The 16,469-nt window shown below is 41.6% G+C and overlaps 1 protein-coding gene across 8 annotated transcripts in view; it reads left to right on the top strand.

Moving 5' to 3' along the window:
* The window catches only part of LOC108026624 (zinc finger CCCH domain-containing protein 18), a 72,867-nt gene that overhangs the window by 14,360 nt on the left and 42,038 nt on the right, over positions 1-16,469 (top strand). For 4 of the 8 annotated variants that reach the window (XM_017097637.3, XM_017097636.3, XM_050888028.1 and 1 more), the window contains 6 exons: positions 10,478-10,697; positions 10,759-11,021; positions 14,306-14,439; positions 14,504-14,785; positions 14,851-15,043; positions 16,340-16,464. In XM_017097637.3, the coding sequence (XP_016953126.1) occupies positions 10,478-10,697; positions 10,759-11,021; positions 14,306-14,439; positions 14,504-14,785; positions 14,851-15,043; positions 16,340-16,464 (1,217 nt within the window). Of the gene's footprint in view, positions 1-4,214; positions 4,443-7,540; positions 7,956-10,477; positions 10,698-10,758; positions 11,022-14,216; positions 14,235-14,305; positions 14,440-14,503; positions 14,786-14,850; positions 15,044-16,339; positions 16,465-16,469 lie in introns of those variants that run through there. The other 4 variants (XM_050888029.1, XM_017097639.3, XM_017097638.3 and 1 more) reach the window with 4 other exon arrangements.

Below are 16,469 nucleotides of genomic sequence, written 5' to 3'. Positions count from 1 at the left end.
AATTCCTCAAAGTGGTGTTTTGCGTATTACTTGAACGGAGCGTCCGAGCTGAGATGTCATCCGATCCGACTTTCTATTTCTTTGCGTATATATAGTAGTCGATTTTGTACACTCTCCTGGTGCCGCTTCGTCACTACGTGGACTGTCATCCACTGTGATAAATAGGACTAAAAGCGAACTATTTTTAAATGAATATAAAGTGATAAATAACTACCTATATTCAAAAAACCCTTCATATTTAATCAGCACTCTAAATTCGTTTGTTGGATTTGCATAACTTTGAATTATATTAGGCGGAAGTGTTAGGGTAGGTTTAAAATATTATAGCAACACAAACTTCGGCTCTATCTTTGTTCAGAAGAGTATTTATAATCAATAACACATCTAGGTTCGATTAGGGTTTAAATGTAACTCTAACTGAATACCTCCCTTGTAGTTATTCCTCGCTTTGCCAAATGTAAAAGGTATAGCCGTATTTCCTGCTGACACTTGTTAACCCAAATAATGCCTTAAGTATCTGCATCTCGTCCGTCAGCCTTCTGACAGATATAGAATTTAATTGTTCAGAGAAACGTGGCTGTCATTAATTAAGCATTACAATGCTCCTTAGACTCGCTGCCGCTGCTTGCTGGCAACTTGTGCCCCGGCAATTCACTCCTCGCATTTGCTGCAAACAAAGATGACGATGGCGATGACTTAAGAGACCGAGTGGGTGGTGGTCGGCAGATGGTGGTTTCCTTGGTAACGAGCTCGATTCTGAACAAGTATCTCCTGGGGCTTAGTCTCTTTGCGTGCGTCTGGTCGCCTTGGCCTCTCCTCCTGTCCATTGGCGTTGTTTGTGCATTAGTTAATGTGATTATTTCACACTTCGTCTGCTTTGAACTAACATTTAATTTGGCCCCAACTCCTAGCAACTCGACCCGGCGGGCTTAGAGCCGCCTCTTCCTTTGCCTCCTCTTGTTTTTGTTTGCCTTCCTTTGTTTTCCCTGCCTCATTTGTTGGTTTGGCCGCCAGTGCCTGGGTGCGTTTACTTAGCTTTTGTTATCATTCTGACTGAGTTTAGGTTCCCGTCCCGCTGTTGCATGTTTCCCTGGCCTCAAAGCAGACGCAAGTTTATGTATATGCTTGATTGAAGCACGTAATATGAATTATTTTGACCAATTTTACCCTAAACTAATTGTTAACCTCCAGTAAATGCATTCTTTTCCAATTTGGTGTATATGATTATAGCAAAATCTTTGTTATTACCCAACTGGGTTCTCTTTAATAATTGCGGAAAACGAAATCGCTCTTTAAGTGCCTCATTTAATTCCACTTCCTAAGGCCTTTGAGCACTTGGTCTCTGAATTAAATTTAATCTTGAATCGCTCCACCACATTTCCACCCCGTTCGCCTGTCCAATTTAATTTCGTTTGCTATTTCGCCCACATTGTTTCCGCTTTCCTGTTGCCAGGTGGATTATTGGGTCTCTAAGTGTGTCTGAGTGCATCTCCCCACACTCTGGCCCCCAACTGCCCGCCAAAATACCCACATTGTGCAGATTCCGTGCTGCACTGTTGCTGTTGCCATCGACTAAATAAATAAACATTGCAATCTATGTTGGAGAGCGTTTGTTGGCTGTGTTGCTGTTTCTTATTTGCTCCGCTTTTCAGCTCGGCGCCATTGCAATTGCACTCAGGCTACGCATTTGTCTATATCCATCTACAGTGGGAACTCCCTACCTTGAACTGGTGTATCACTTATAAAAGATAGTGTTTTTAATACTATTTAGAATTGTTAAGATGGCAAATGTGGTTGTTCAAAAGATTAAGACTTATCAGCAGTAGAGAAAAAGGGTTTTAAAATAATAATAATTTTTCGTAAAATGTTTAAAAACATATCTATTATATCACTATATTTTGATATTTTGAACATTTTATAATAATATAAAAGAGATGAATATGACATTGTTATTATTGCAAAAGGAAGTAAAATATACTTGTATATCAGTTATTTTTGAGAGATATTTATTTGTATGATTTTTATATATATAAACAAAGATTTTAAAGTAATAATTACAAATTAATATTTAACACCTAAAAAACTAAGCATGTTTACTTTCACTCATAAACTTTGAACTTTTTAGCTCCTCTGGGACTTTTTACATTTTGAGGTATTTTTCGCCTTCTCTATACTGATATGTCAGCAATGGTTGGTAATATTCTTAAAAGTTTTGCCCTAAAATGTTGCCCAACTTAGTTTGACATGAAAAATATTCTCCCGAAGTTAAAGCTAAAGTTACGGAAGTCGGACTGTATCTATATGTGCATGAACTCCTTCCACGAGTTAGTCGCTCTGGCATGACGACCTCCAAGTGCCTGCCTCCGCTGCTGCCTCTCCGCCACTGGGTCTCCCTCTGTCCCGGCGTCTTCGTCGCCCTCCACTCTTTTCAGCGGTGTTTACATGTAGTTGGCAGCGCCTACTTGCCAGAGGTGACGACCCCCGACCCATGGCTCCTCGCCTTGTCCCACTTCTCTTTTTGCTACTGTTTTCCCTCATCACTTCTTTTGCTTTGCTTGTACTACTGTTTTTCCTCGCCATAGTTTTTTGGCCAAATACTTGACTTCTCGATTTTGCTGGTTTTGCCCCTGTTCATTTTTCAGGGTTGCCGTCGTCGGAGGCAACGTATTCGAATACCGTTGTGAGGGGTCAATTCGGAATTCAATTCAATTAGAAAAGTATGTTTGCTGAAACCAAAACCAAAACAAAATCAATCAATTTTGGTTGTCATGCCGAGAGCACTGAGCAGGGGATTCCGATTCGTCCGCACACTTTTTGGGTGCTTAAACAGGGTTCTTATAAAAACATTCATGCTGCTATTTAAACAGTGTTTTACAATACCATGTAGTACTAGTAATATTTTTAAATATGGTTGCGTTGTTTAATTTTGTTTGATTATTTATGACGTGCGTTGCGATAATAAATAGGGTAGAAGCATTGGAGTGGAAATATTCGCTGGGAAATTCAAATTTGTTAATATTGTGCAATCGTACGCTTTGCAAACAGCAATTAAGTTTTGATTGAGCCCCAAATTAATTTCAGTAATTAGAGCCGGCTGGTGCGAACTATAGCTTTCTGTGTTTTCAAACAAATAGTTCCGTATGTTATTCTAACATAGAAAACGTTTATGGAGGCAATAATATTTGCAAATGCCTGGGGGAGATCATTAAATTACCATAGCAGTTAGATTTTAGTAAGTAGACTAGAAATCAAAATTAAGGGCTTAGACTCAAATTTGCTTTATTTGAAAATGGATTTTTATACTTCCCTTAAGCTGATTTAATGAGATATTGAATCCAAAATTGGTAGAAGTAGAAACCTTTGCAAACTTTGCGGCAATCAATCCTTAAATACAAACTCGACACCAACTACAACTCCTTTTCCTGATAAAAAATATTGAAAAAAGCAATACTTTATAAAAATACTTTTTTTAATACTTACAATAATATTAAGTTTATTAAATATCAAAAATGAAAAGTGAATACCGAATTACTAAGTGAAATATAACTGGTTACCGAACTACTTACTAAGTGGAATCTAACTGACTACTGAACTACTTACTTAATGATATCCGACTGCTTACCAAACTCTTTTCTAAGTGAAATCGAACTTGAATCTTTCTCATTACCGAACCATTTACTAAGTCAAAGCTGGCTGATTACTACATACAAGGTGAACTAGTTCCTTCGGTAAAAGTGACTGATTGCCGAACTAGTTACTCCGGAAGAAGTGACTGATTAGGCTTGGCTCCTCTCCCCATTCGCCGCTCCAATTGAGTGCGAATGTGGTTCACTTCGTTTCGCCGCTCCATTTTGGCTTTTCGATTCGTGACCGTGTGGGTGTGGGTGCTCTACGAGTGTGTGTGTGAGCTCCCCATCAAGCCGCAGTCGCAGTCGACGGCGCTGCCGCTGCCGCTGGCGCTGCGTTGCTTGTTCTGTTTGTTTGCGTTTGTTTTAGCTGCCTTTGCCTTCTGCCTTTTTCTCTTTGCCTCTTGCTTTGTTTTCCTTTGCGGGCGCAAGAACAAAACGAGCGAACGAGCAACAACAATGCGTCGCAGGGCTCTCTATCAGCAAAAAGTGGACGCCGGCGTCGCAGCCAGCGCCGCGGCCGGCGGCGACGGCGACAGCGGGCGCTCGATCCGTTCTTGCCGCCGCGCCGCAGTTTCAGTCGTCGTCGTCGGCCGTCGCTGGCATCATTATACCGTTCCATCGTCGCGCGATTTTCAATCTCAATCTCAATTCGCAATTGTTTATTGCTCAGAAGGTTGGCTGTGTGTGCGTGTGTGTGTTATCAACAAAACGCGCCCATACGTATGTGTGCCAAATCGAAATTGATAAATGCCGAGTATAAAGTGTGACAACAACAACAACGAGAGCAACAGCGAAACAGCAGCCGAAACGAATGTATTTAATAATAAACGCAAACAAAGTTCAATGTCTGTGGTAGCCGGTAACGGTGGCAGTGCCCCAAACAGGTTTCGAAAGAAAATAAAGCAAATTATAGCCGCCGACTTAACGATGCCGCGTCTGCTGAAAAACAGCAAACAGAAAGAACGCAACGAGCAGCTCTGCGCCCTTTTCCAGTTAGTTAATCGCCGGCTATCATCTCCAAGGGTTAAACAAAAGGTGTCGGTCGTTGGAGATGAGCGCGTGATTGCCGCTCGGGCGAGTGACTCACACCTCGGCTCAGTGCACTGGTCAATCGAATGGCTGGGCGGCAGTTCATTGATGGCCATGCGGGAAACTAAAGCGCCAAACGGCCACCATCAATCGCAGCATTAATTCAATTTAAAGCAGTTAAAGCCGCTTGAAATACGGTTATAAGTGACGCGATTTACAACTAATGGAGCTTATGCGGCGGAAACGTGAATACACTTCAGTGCGCTACCAACAAACCAAGCTGAAGCTTTCATTCGAGTTTGCCATACAAAAAAGATAATATTATTTTAAAGTGACAATGGAATAGTATGCAAAGCTCTATAATAGATACATACATTGTTGGCTAAAGAATACGTGTTTAATAACGAAGTGCGAACGAAAAATGATTTATAACTAACTAAAATCAGTTATTATGAAGATATTTAGATAATTTCTTCTAAAGAGCTTCGGTTTTTTAAAAAAAGCGAGATAACAAGTGATTTTATAACCATTATATACATTTTTTACACAAAGTTGAAAAAAGAAAATGTATCTCTTGGGTGTAAGATATTATCTTATACTTTCGAATAGTGTATAATCTGATAGGTTTATTTTTTTAACAGCCCATCTCGAGAAATCCCATCCCTAGGGCCAAGCGGGTCAAGTTTTTTGGTCATTGCTCAGGGTATCTCAGCCTGTCAGCGAGGTGGCAGAGCCATTAAGCCCGCCCAGTGTGTGTGCGTATCTGTGTGCAAGAGCTGAAGTACAAGTACAAGTGCACGACTGAACGAGTGAGACGGCGCGGGTCGAGAGCAACAACTACCGTTTCACTTTGCGCGTTCTTAGCACGCGCATTTCTGCCGTTTTCCCCGCGTTTGCTCGCGTGTACCGTTCTAAAAATAAAGCCACCGTTCCATGTGCAATCTCCGCCTCACCAAACACTACAAGTACATTGTACACCCGTACTGCTACTTCCCTCGCATCTTTCCACTGGCGGATGGCAAGATGTATTTGTTATCGGTTATTTAATATGATTTATTTGCGTGCGGATGTTGATTTATATCGTCTGAAGGCAAAACTGTAACAACAATACCAACTCCCCGGTTTATCACGCACATGGGCTCTTAAGTGGGTCAAGAAATAATTGGCACGCCCCTGGGCACCCGCACGTGCATCAGCCGCTTACGGCTTGTCCTTGTCCTCCCACATTGACCCACTTGGGTGGGCGTGGCCCGAGTTCGAACTCGGGTTGTGTTTGGGTTTTAGTTTTAGTTTTGCCCTTGTTTGCTTCGGCCAAGGCCGGGCTTTTCACTCCCATTACCAATGCACAATTACCTCACCACGCCACTCGCAATTGACTTCTGTTGGCAGACAATCCAATCAACTTCGAAAAGTTGGCTCGGTAATAAGGATCTAAGCACGCACGCCTGGGGTATTAAGTTGTTTTCACTTTGAATTGTAATTAAGAGGTTTTTTAAATAGGCACTTTGTATGCTTTTAAATGATGGAAATTGTTTTAATTTGAATTTGATTTATGGTATTTTGTTAATTTAAAATAAAAACTTGTAATTGATTGGTTTACTTTTTAAACCCGTTGCTCGTAGAGTAAAAGGGTATACTAGATTCGTCAGAAAGTATGTAACAGGTTAAAGGAAGCGTTTCCGACCCCATAAATATATTCTTGATCAGGATCACTAGCCGAGCCGATCTAGCCGTGTCCGTCCGTCCGTCCGTATGAGCGCTGAGATCTCGGAAACTATAAGAGCTAGCTTTGTTCCTTGACAATTCTAAAATCAAAACATTTCTTTTATTATTATAGATTAAGTCTAAATGGCATTTTATTAGTTAAATGTAAATGTTGAAAGTTCGTTTTTCTTAACTAGTTATAGTACATATATTGAAGTTTAGTTTCACTAGCAAGTTTTTACCGCTTACGAAGCTCATGGTTTCTAGAATGTTTAACCAAAACTCAATCAAAAGTTGGCAAACTCCGGGGAAATCCCTCAACCCGCTTTGCATCTACTTTCACTCGGGTGCGCGGCTTATTATCCGACTTGTGCAAAACAGTTTTGGCACCCCCACTGTCTGTTGTTACGGCTATCAACGCCACGCCTTTCGCACGGGCTTCAGTGATTGTCGGTGGGCAGACGAAAGGGGCAGGGGTCGACTAATGAGTGATGAGGGGCGTTTCGAGAGCCCCAGTACTCGTATTCACGCGATTTAATTCCCATCGTGTGGAGCATTTGTGGCTTGTGCCCGGCACTCAGTTGCATTTTGGGCAAGCAACAGGTTGGGCCTGCCGCTAATGTACCTGAACAGATTCATTTTTAGAATAGATATCCTAGTAGTACTTGGGTTTATATACCTTTGATTGAAAGACCTGACCCGCGGACATAGAAGAGGATTTAACAGAATAATTTTGACGGTTTTTGTATCTCAGCTTTGAAAAGTACGAATACAATAAGATATTTCTGAACAGGAATTTAAAAAAATCTATAATCATAACAGAACCTAAAGCGAAGATTATCTGCTCTGCGGTTGGTGAACGCACAGCCGCACCTCCATTAGGCCCGGCATGTTGCATGTAATGCATAATTAGTTACCTCTTAATCGGCGGCGTCCCCTCGGCGGGCGATCGCGTGTGCTCGCGGAATTTCGCAGCACCCCGGGAACGGATACGGATGCACCATCATCATTATCATGCTCATCATCGCGATCATTACCATTGAGAGCGTCATCCGTCGCCGCGTTCGCGATCGCGTTTTGTCCACGCCCAACTGCACACCGCCGACGTAAACAGAAGGAGAGCAAGAACGTTTATATCGGTTTCAATTAATTTTAATTTGTATCGTGCTGTAATTAAGGTGCCGCACACACACTCAGACGCCGAGAAATCCCCAATTAATCTGCCAGAGCAAACACAACAAAACAACCACTGCCGACGGGCTAATAAGAAGTGATTCATTCAATCTCAATTGAAGGCAATTGAGCAATTGAAATGCTGTGAAAAAATGATCTACATTTGTGCAATACAAAATACAAAGTATTCGAGTGCTCAGTGAACCGGTGATTAACCCGCCGCTCGAAATGGCTCAAAACTTGGCCATGTTGGTGGGCGAAGGCAGCAGCAGCAACAGCAACAATCGTACAACCAACGGCAATGAGAGCAACAACAGCAGCAACACATCGGTTGTGTTCAAGCCAAAGGATACGAATGGCTGGCGGGATTACAAGAAACTTAAGACGTACCTCATTCTGAAGGATCAGCAAAGTGAAAAGGTAACCGCGCTGAAGTTAGGGACCGATTTTTCAGATTTAACATCACCTTAATCCACTTTGAATAGCTTTATTGTGTAGTTAATACAGAAGAAAGCCTTCCCTCCAGTTAATTTCTAATGTTTGACGCTTGTGACCTAAAAGCAACGATAGCAGCGAACTCAAACAAAACACAGTCGATTATTTTTACCAATAATTCCATAAAGATAACAATGCCAATCGCTCGTCACAGAAAGCGTTCTTCGCGGCATTAAATATCCCCGTGCAATCAATCAATAGTGACCCAAATATAGACCAAACAATTAATAATGAAACTTGAAGATAAAAAACGCGTAAGCTGACACGGTTCGGAGTATTTTGTAATCCCTTGGAAAGAAAAAGTCCATTAATTAGTATGAAAGTTACAAACTACTTATTTATATCTACTTAAAAGCTGGCTAAAAAGTTGTGGCCAACTTTTTCACGTCAAACAAAAATTGTTTCAGCCGCAATCGCAGATTTCCCCCACTTTGTTTTATAATTAACAGAACAAACGCCGCAGAAGTTATGAAAGAACGGAAAAAAGTTGCTCATAAAAAGTTATTAAACGGTCATGACCCCCATTTTCGAAATGCTTATCAGCGGCATAAAAAGCACAAGCAAACAAACAAAAATGAGGTCTAAAAGAGTTTTTTTTCCTTTTTTGGGGGGCTAGAAGTAGGGGGAAATACAGTCAACGAGTGAGCATGGAAAGCGAACATAAAAAGTGAACAACAGAAAGAACATTCATAAAAAATATGACGAACTTGTTCTGCCATAAAGCCGACTGTCAGACGTCGGCTTGTAAGTGGGCGTGAAGGGGGCGGGTCGGGGCCCGGAACAGGAGGAGGAGACGCCACCGAGCCATTGGATCAATAAATATAGATGACATGGCACTGTCCAGATTGATGTGATATGTGTGCGAGAACCGCATGACGGGGGAAGACAAACACACAAAATGGAAGCAGCAACAAATGCCGAAAGCACTCGCACATAGATACTCCCCGTGGGCATGGATACTTTTGTATCTGGAAGTTCCCCAAGTCCGTTGCCCGTTGTGCAATCAAAACGCGCGCCTATCAATGTCGGAAAATCTGACACAATGAAATACGGAAAGTAAACAAACAATTAAATTTACTTAGTGCCTAATAAAATAAATGAATGCTCGGGACCCCGTCCCACGCCGCTGTTCTCTAATCTGAGTGGACAGCTGCCCGGATACAAGAGGCGTTGAAGATTCATAGATACACAAATTCTGACGGTCGGCAAAAAAGATTAGCAAGCATCGTCAAAAAATGCATGAAAATATTCAAATGGGCACGAGAGAATCTACTCGGGCGTATACGTAATATGTTGCTGTTCGTTCTTGTTGACAAGTTGTTATGGTTTTTCTTTTCGGGGCGGGTTTTCAGTTGCGTGAGGGTGTTTCCACGTGCGTATAATAATTATATATACATATCAACACAGATGACGTCTGGCTACGCGTTCCCGTGGGTGTGGGTGTGGGTGTGGGTGTTTGACGGGTCGTATACGTAACGCACGTTTCCTTGTGACAGCCGAAAGGCGCAAAATTTATGTTTACAGGCCTTAAATGAGCCACCTTTAATTAGGAATTGCTAGCTTTAATGCCTTTAATTGTTTAATGATTAGTTTAAGTTAAAAACTGTATTCTTTTTTTTTAATAGAAAATAATACTGGTTTGGATTAGGGATATTTTTGAAATGATTCGATTCTATTAATACCTACGTTTATTGTCAACAACCACAATAAAATCGATTACTAATCCTAAAGATCTAATCACAAAATTATAATTTTTCAAATATATTGACCATTTCCCTTGTATGTATGTAATCACTTTATGTATACAAACTGTGTAACTTTTAATAAAAGTAAAGCATTCTGGTTTTGGGTCATGAATCTTTAAAAACTATTTACACGTTTTTAATATTTAAGATGGATTCGATTGCCAATCCCAAAAGATCTAACGAAAAATCGCAATTTTTCAGTGATATTAATCTTGTGTCCATTTAAAGCCTAATGCTGGTTGCATCATGAAATGTTTTATTCATGCGTGCCAATCCGTCAGTCAACTTGAATGTAATTTATCAAAGTCGTATCCATGTCAGCATCTTCAACAACTATCAACATCAAAGCCGACTTGCGAACTTCTAGTGTAACGAAACAGAATAGTAAATGGCAAGCTTTGGGCAGTTATTGACTCGTATAAATGTATGATTTCTATTTTGGGCTTTGCACACTTAGGGGGATTGGATTGTTGATGTTTGTTTCACTTCAATTGTTCATATGGCGTAAAGGTCGTTGCTGCGAATGCGACTTGGCAGTTGCTTGCTAAAACCGCAGCTTCGTTAATCGATTTTAAATAGAACCATATTTGTATGTTTCACACCTCCGATGTGGTTTCTTGCATAATTCAGCTAATTGGATCTGCAAATTTCCGGTTTTGGCATCAGCTCATGACTAACACATGTTTTATAACCTCTTTTCAGGCATCTCATAAGCCGGAATCCGAGCGATCTTATCAGCTGCGAAAGCGCTCGACGCCCGTGGCCGAAAGAACCACTTTCGTCTGCTACACCTGTGGCACGGACACGCCCTCCTCGCAACTTCGCCTGGTCTACTGCTGCCCCAATGCCGAACGGGAGCCCTACTACCCGTTCATCAAGACCATGAAGGTCTACAAAAACGCTAGTCCAATTAGTCCTCAAGGTGAGTGCGTTGGGTACAAGAGGTGTCATCCCAACTAACGCAATTATCTCTGCGCTTTCAGGCATGGTCCAGGTCTGTTCCACCTGCAATGAGAAGCACGCCGGCCTGGCGGAGGGAGGTCCACCACCCCCGGCCTCGTCCAGCACCCACTCGGCAGTGGGCGGAGGGTCCCCAAGTGCTGGCCACTCGCTGGAGTCGAACTCGGCCATGTACAGTGCCAGTGGAGCGATTGCCGGAAATAGTGGGGCTCAATTCGGGGGTCGTAACTCTCCGTCCGAGAAATCCCTGGCCAATTCGGACTCCACGAGCAACGTGCGGTTTAGGGTAAGGAATTCCCCGATTCCCGGAAGTACGAAAGGTGCCTTGGGATCTAGTATTTGGGTCGTTGAATCAGCTACAGCTCAGTTCAGGAAATAGTTCGAGAAATCCGTTGGGACTTATAGTAGGAATTTATTTTGGCTTCGATAAATGGGTTTAGTTCTGCATTTAGAAAATGTCTAGTTAAGATTGGGATGATGTATTTAAATTTAATGTGCCTCGAACGTGTTTTTTTCAGTTGAGCCCTGAAGTAATTGTTGGTTTTCTTAAGGAAACTGGCTCTAGCCGGAGACGGTGGCCATTTTTTGGCGGAGGGAACGAAAACCTATCTATGCCTTTAAGCAGGGTACTGACCCAAACCCGTTTGCATTGGTTATGATGGGAAACACTCTTTGAAAAACCAAATCTGGCCAGTTTGCGTCGAAGGAATCGGTTAGTTCATAGATGACGCAGTTGAGTGAATCGCTTGTCAATAACAATTTGTGAGGTGTACTCGAACGAGATTCTCATTTGCCTGCATCATAAATAATCCGCTGTATATACCTAGGAGTACACAGAGTATCGGCTAAGTGCGCAAACATGGAAATTTACTAGGGAGTGCGCGGGAGATAGTAGTTATGGTGTGTGTACGAATATAGGAAAAACAATGATTGCACTTATTACAGCAACTGGTGGGAGACTGGGAGGATCGGATGGGATCGGATCGGCTGGGATCGCCTGGGTCAGTAGCAGTGGCACTCGAAGCGGCGATAACATTGCTCACATTTCCAGCGATTAGCGGCACCCACTTGCCCCTCCGCGCAGAGCGATAACCCAGCTGAACCGGGCCCCATTAAAGTGCCAGGCGTCTGGGAGTGGGCACGTAGTCGGCAGATAGATGGCAGAGGATGGTTCACGACCTGGAATTGTTGAGTAATTCATTTGTAGCCAGAAGGCCGTTGAGCGAACAGACGGGACAGGGAGCACTTATCAGCCATGCGAGCGGCAGTTGCCCCTATATGGCGTACGGCTAAGTCTAAAATAAATTCGATCGTCAGCATGTTGGCCAATTTGAGTCAACAAACGGCGAGATTAGATAGCCGGAACCTCCGTGGCATTGCCCACGGCAACTCCGCATGCTCCTCCATCCCGGGAAGAGCAAATAAATATAGAGCAAGTGCGAGTGGTAAACGGAGAGGGACCGAAATGGAATTATCGTATAAACAAGACAGCACATATGCGGGGGCAATAAAACTGGGCAAACTTGGTCGACTCAGAGTCGGAGTCGCTTTTTATTCTGTCAGTTTAAGGCATCTGCTTCGAACCGGTTCACTGTCTGCCTTTTTGCTCAATTATACTTAAACGCTTTTTATTTATAGCCGGCTGTTGTTCTTCTTGTTGCTGCCGAAGCGCCTTAGTTTGTTTGTTTTGTTTTTAGTTTTGTTTTGGCAATCGTTTTTTCTTCTAATTTGAAATCTCCGAGCGTTTCGCCCGAGACAATTGAAAGACTTGTCGTCGCCTCGCTCATAAATTATTGCCATCTCTTCGGTTTACTCTTCAGATTCGCATGTTTTTCTTAGATTAATGTTTGTTTTAATCATTTCTATATATTGTGAATGCTTTTGTTGACTATTTGTATAGCTTAATTTGTCCTAAAGTGTTTTCTCTTTCTGATTCTCGTTGATTTACTGCTGGTTTTAGTTTTGTGAGATGGTTTCCTGTGTGGCCTTTAGTCTCTATTTATGTTGGCTAAACAGCGTTGTGTCAAAAACTTCTGAGATACAAATTATAGCCACTTTTTTGGGGGGAATTCAAGCGTGTCTGCAGCCTTGACTGAGTTGATTGACTTGAATACAATTATAATGCACGAACTGTTCTTGCCTCTTAGCAGTTTGTGAAACGATTCTTTTTAGTTGTTCAAGCTGTTTGACATTTGTGTCGGCTTTGATTAAACAGAAGTCATCTGTTTGCTAAGCGTGTGGGTCGAAGAAGGCGAAATTCCAACAATAAGTTATCTTTAAACAGGTGTCTACCACTTGCTCTATTTTCTATATCTGTGGATATGAGGACAACCTGCGTACAGATACATATGAGTGTAGAGCCCGCGTTTATTCTGGGTTTATTCAGGTCATTGCACAATCGACAAAGTTTTCGAAACTCGTTTTCTTGCATAAAGAAACAGTAAACTGAAGCAAAATACGAATATAGATAAATGCAAATATTTATCAATACGCCAACGGCAACAACAGCAACCAGAGTAGCTCAATATTTAAACAATTCTTTCCGAATTGTTTACATTTGCATTGTCTATTTGTTGAATTCTGCTTTCGTTTTCAGCCCGCTCTGCAGTATTTGCATCGCTGTCTCAGGGCTTTGAATTGCAAATGTTTGGCTTGGCAACATTGCTAGGAGTAGGATCCATATCTCGGGCCTATCATTTCCCGCCCTTTCCCCAGATAACACAGTTTTAAAGGTTGTAAACGTATTAAGCCAACACCTGCAGTCGCACTGAGCCGAGTCATTCAACTTTCTGAAGTGGTTAATAATAATAAATGCTGATAAATACTGAAAGTGCAAAATAGGCTTTCATTATTTGGTAATAATTTTAATCAATTGGTCGGTAGTAGTAATAAAAAATCTGAAATGGATTTTTTCTTCGTTTACAGACTTACCCTCAATCGATTCAAGTGACCACAATGAGTTCATAATTTTCGAACAGAACTTTAATGGCCCTTGAAAACCAAATTATATTCAAGTAGAAACAGTATTCACATACATCATCTAAATGATGTCAAGTCATGACGAGGATGGGTGATCAAATAAACCGATGGTTTGCAATGGCTAACACTCAACTTTGAACTCCAGCTATGATTGATATCAGCTGTCATAACCCGAAACCATCTAATTAGTCCTAAACGTACAGCGATAAGAAGCTTATGGTTTTGGAGAGGTATTCGCTCTCGCCCTCGAAATATAAGTCGCAAAACGAAGGGAGATAAGTGAACCGCACATGGTTCGAGCCGGATCGAATCGGTTTTGCGGCAAAAGCCGAAAGCAAACCCAGTCGAACGCCAGTCAGAGTCGAGTGCCTACTCCTTGAATAGCAAATCAATTGTATAAAATATTTAATAAATTTTGGTGGGCTTTTTGCCGCCTGTTTGCTTTCTGATTAGATAGAGTCGAAGTTAGTCTTTGGGGATCGTCAAAACAGTTGGCATTCGCTAGAGACGGCGTGTGCGTGTTAGTGCCAGAGCAACTAAACAAATAGCCAATACAATCTGTACGTTTTCATTTCATTCCATTATTTATAGCCCTACGAGACGAACTCAAACAATTCCAACTCAAACACGGCACGCGACCTGAAGCAAATCCGTCGCAGCGATTCGCGCCCCAATTCGCCGAGTTCCAGCCAAGGAGCCATCGAAAATGGTCACGGGCAGTATCCGTAAGTGAATTATCCGCCTGGCATTCTCTTAGCTCTATCTAATGTTTCAATTCCCGTCTTGTAGTTGCTCCATTTGCAAAGTGCTGTGCCCGTCAAACAAAATGGATTGGCTGTCCACCAGTGCCGAGCACATGAACTCCCATGCCATGCACTTTCCCTGTCTCAAGGCCAATGCCGTAACCAGCAATAATAACAATAATAATAATACCAACAATAACAACAACAACATCAACAACAACAACGAACTGAACAGCAATCGCGTGCTGGCCTGCAAGGACTGCAAGGATTACTTGGCCAGTCAGTGGGAGACGATGGATGCGGATCGGGTTCCCCTCGAGCACAGGAGGTTATCCATTTGAATGTCATATATAAATGTCGACTCGCCGACTAACCAAACCTTTTTCCTTGCAGATACAACATTCCCTCGCCCATGCTGACCTCCAACTCACCCAACGGATCTCGGCACGGCGCCACGAGCATCAGCACTCCGCCCTCCACACCCTCCATATCATCCTCGACGCCTGCCAGCACATCAATCTATTGCTATCTCTGCGGCCTGCACTCGGACCTGACGTTAGCCAGGGTCCTCTATGCCAGCAAAGAGGTATAGCCGTCAAAGAGGCCGTTAGAGATAGTAACTGGTTAAGGAGGTTGTTTGAAGAGTAACGCACTTAACATTGCGCCGTCAGGATTACTTAATAGCGGAAATAGCAAATACAACGCTCTTGTGGGACCCACATGTAGTTTCTAAATAGTAGAAAGATGTATGACTTTTCATACTATATGTTAAAAGTAGGCGCCGTATTCTATGTGATATCTGTTTTATTGCATCTGATTTTTAGTGATACTGGATTTGCTCTAAAACTGTTTCATAAAATCCTTTTTACATTAGCCATTGGTCAGATTAAGCGGATGTAAAAAAAATAGTGTCATAATTGCTGGGATGTTCTCTATCATGAAGTTTTTTGAAATTAAGTGTGTAAAGCCTTACCAATTTAATGTCTTAAAATAATATCGTAATTATAGGAAAAATCAAATTATTCTTATGAAATATGATTTTGCCTATCTCTGCAGCTAAGAATTGTTATCTGTAATCAGTAAGCATGGTTGTAAATCTTTGCTTGTTAAAACCATTTACTGCCATACAAGAACTCAGGCCAGTAAGAACATATATTGTAAAGGCAAATCCTTTAATTCTTCAAGAAATACCTCATATATCAAAGTATTTAATAATTTGCTATAATTATAAAGCTGCATTTAATAACGTTTAGGGTTCTGTAAGAGATCGACTTGAGAATTAATAGATTAAATTGCGTTCCGCTTGAGTTTGTATAAGACCTACACTTATCTCGTGCCACATTGTATGAATGCATTACCAAACATGTAATTTGCTGATAAATCAAGCTATTTCCCCTTTTCCAATAAGGGCACAAACGCAGTCAATCAATATAGATACTCAGGACTGAGTAAATACAAAAGTTACTCGATGTGTGAGTAAATACAAAAGTTACACGATGTGTGTGCGGATTGTTTTAGATAGCGCTTGCATTGGATAATATTCGGTGTATATATCAAATAATGTTATCTTTGTTCTATTGAGCAATGATTAACAAGCGAACCATTTTGATTAGGTAATGAGATGTGGTTCGGTTTATTTAAATACCAATCAGAAATGTAACGACTAATGCAGGAAATTGACCGTCAGGTCATTAGATATTTTTTAGATTTCAAGTGTAAGCTGGAGGTACTGAATAGGACTTATTTATTTTAAATGAGTCACAAACGAAAGGGTTTACTTGATTATAGGACAGTAAGGACTCTTTAAACAACTTAACAGACTAACTAGCTCTATCGTGATTGTAACTTTGTACTTATTCTTTGACTTTATGTAATTCTTTAGGGTTCTCGACCTTATTTTCCACTGCTGCTCAAACACAACTCGCTGCCCAATGCTGAGCAGCTAAGAAACAATTCGGCCCTGGTTTGCACGTTTTGTTACCATTCCATGTTGAATCAGTGGCGCAAGTGAG

Source organism: Drosophila biarmipes, chromosome 2R (assembly GCF_025231255.1).
Source record: "Drosophila biarmipes strain raj3 chromosome 2R, RU_DBia_V1.1, whole genome shotgun sequence".
NCBI classification, from domain to species: Eukaryota; Metazoa; Arthropoda; class Insecta; order Diptera; family Drosophilidae; genus Drosophila; species Drosophila biarmipes.
The sequence above is the reverse complement of the archived record's forward strand: the minus strand, read 5'-3'. Positions and strand labels throughout refer to the sequence as shown.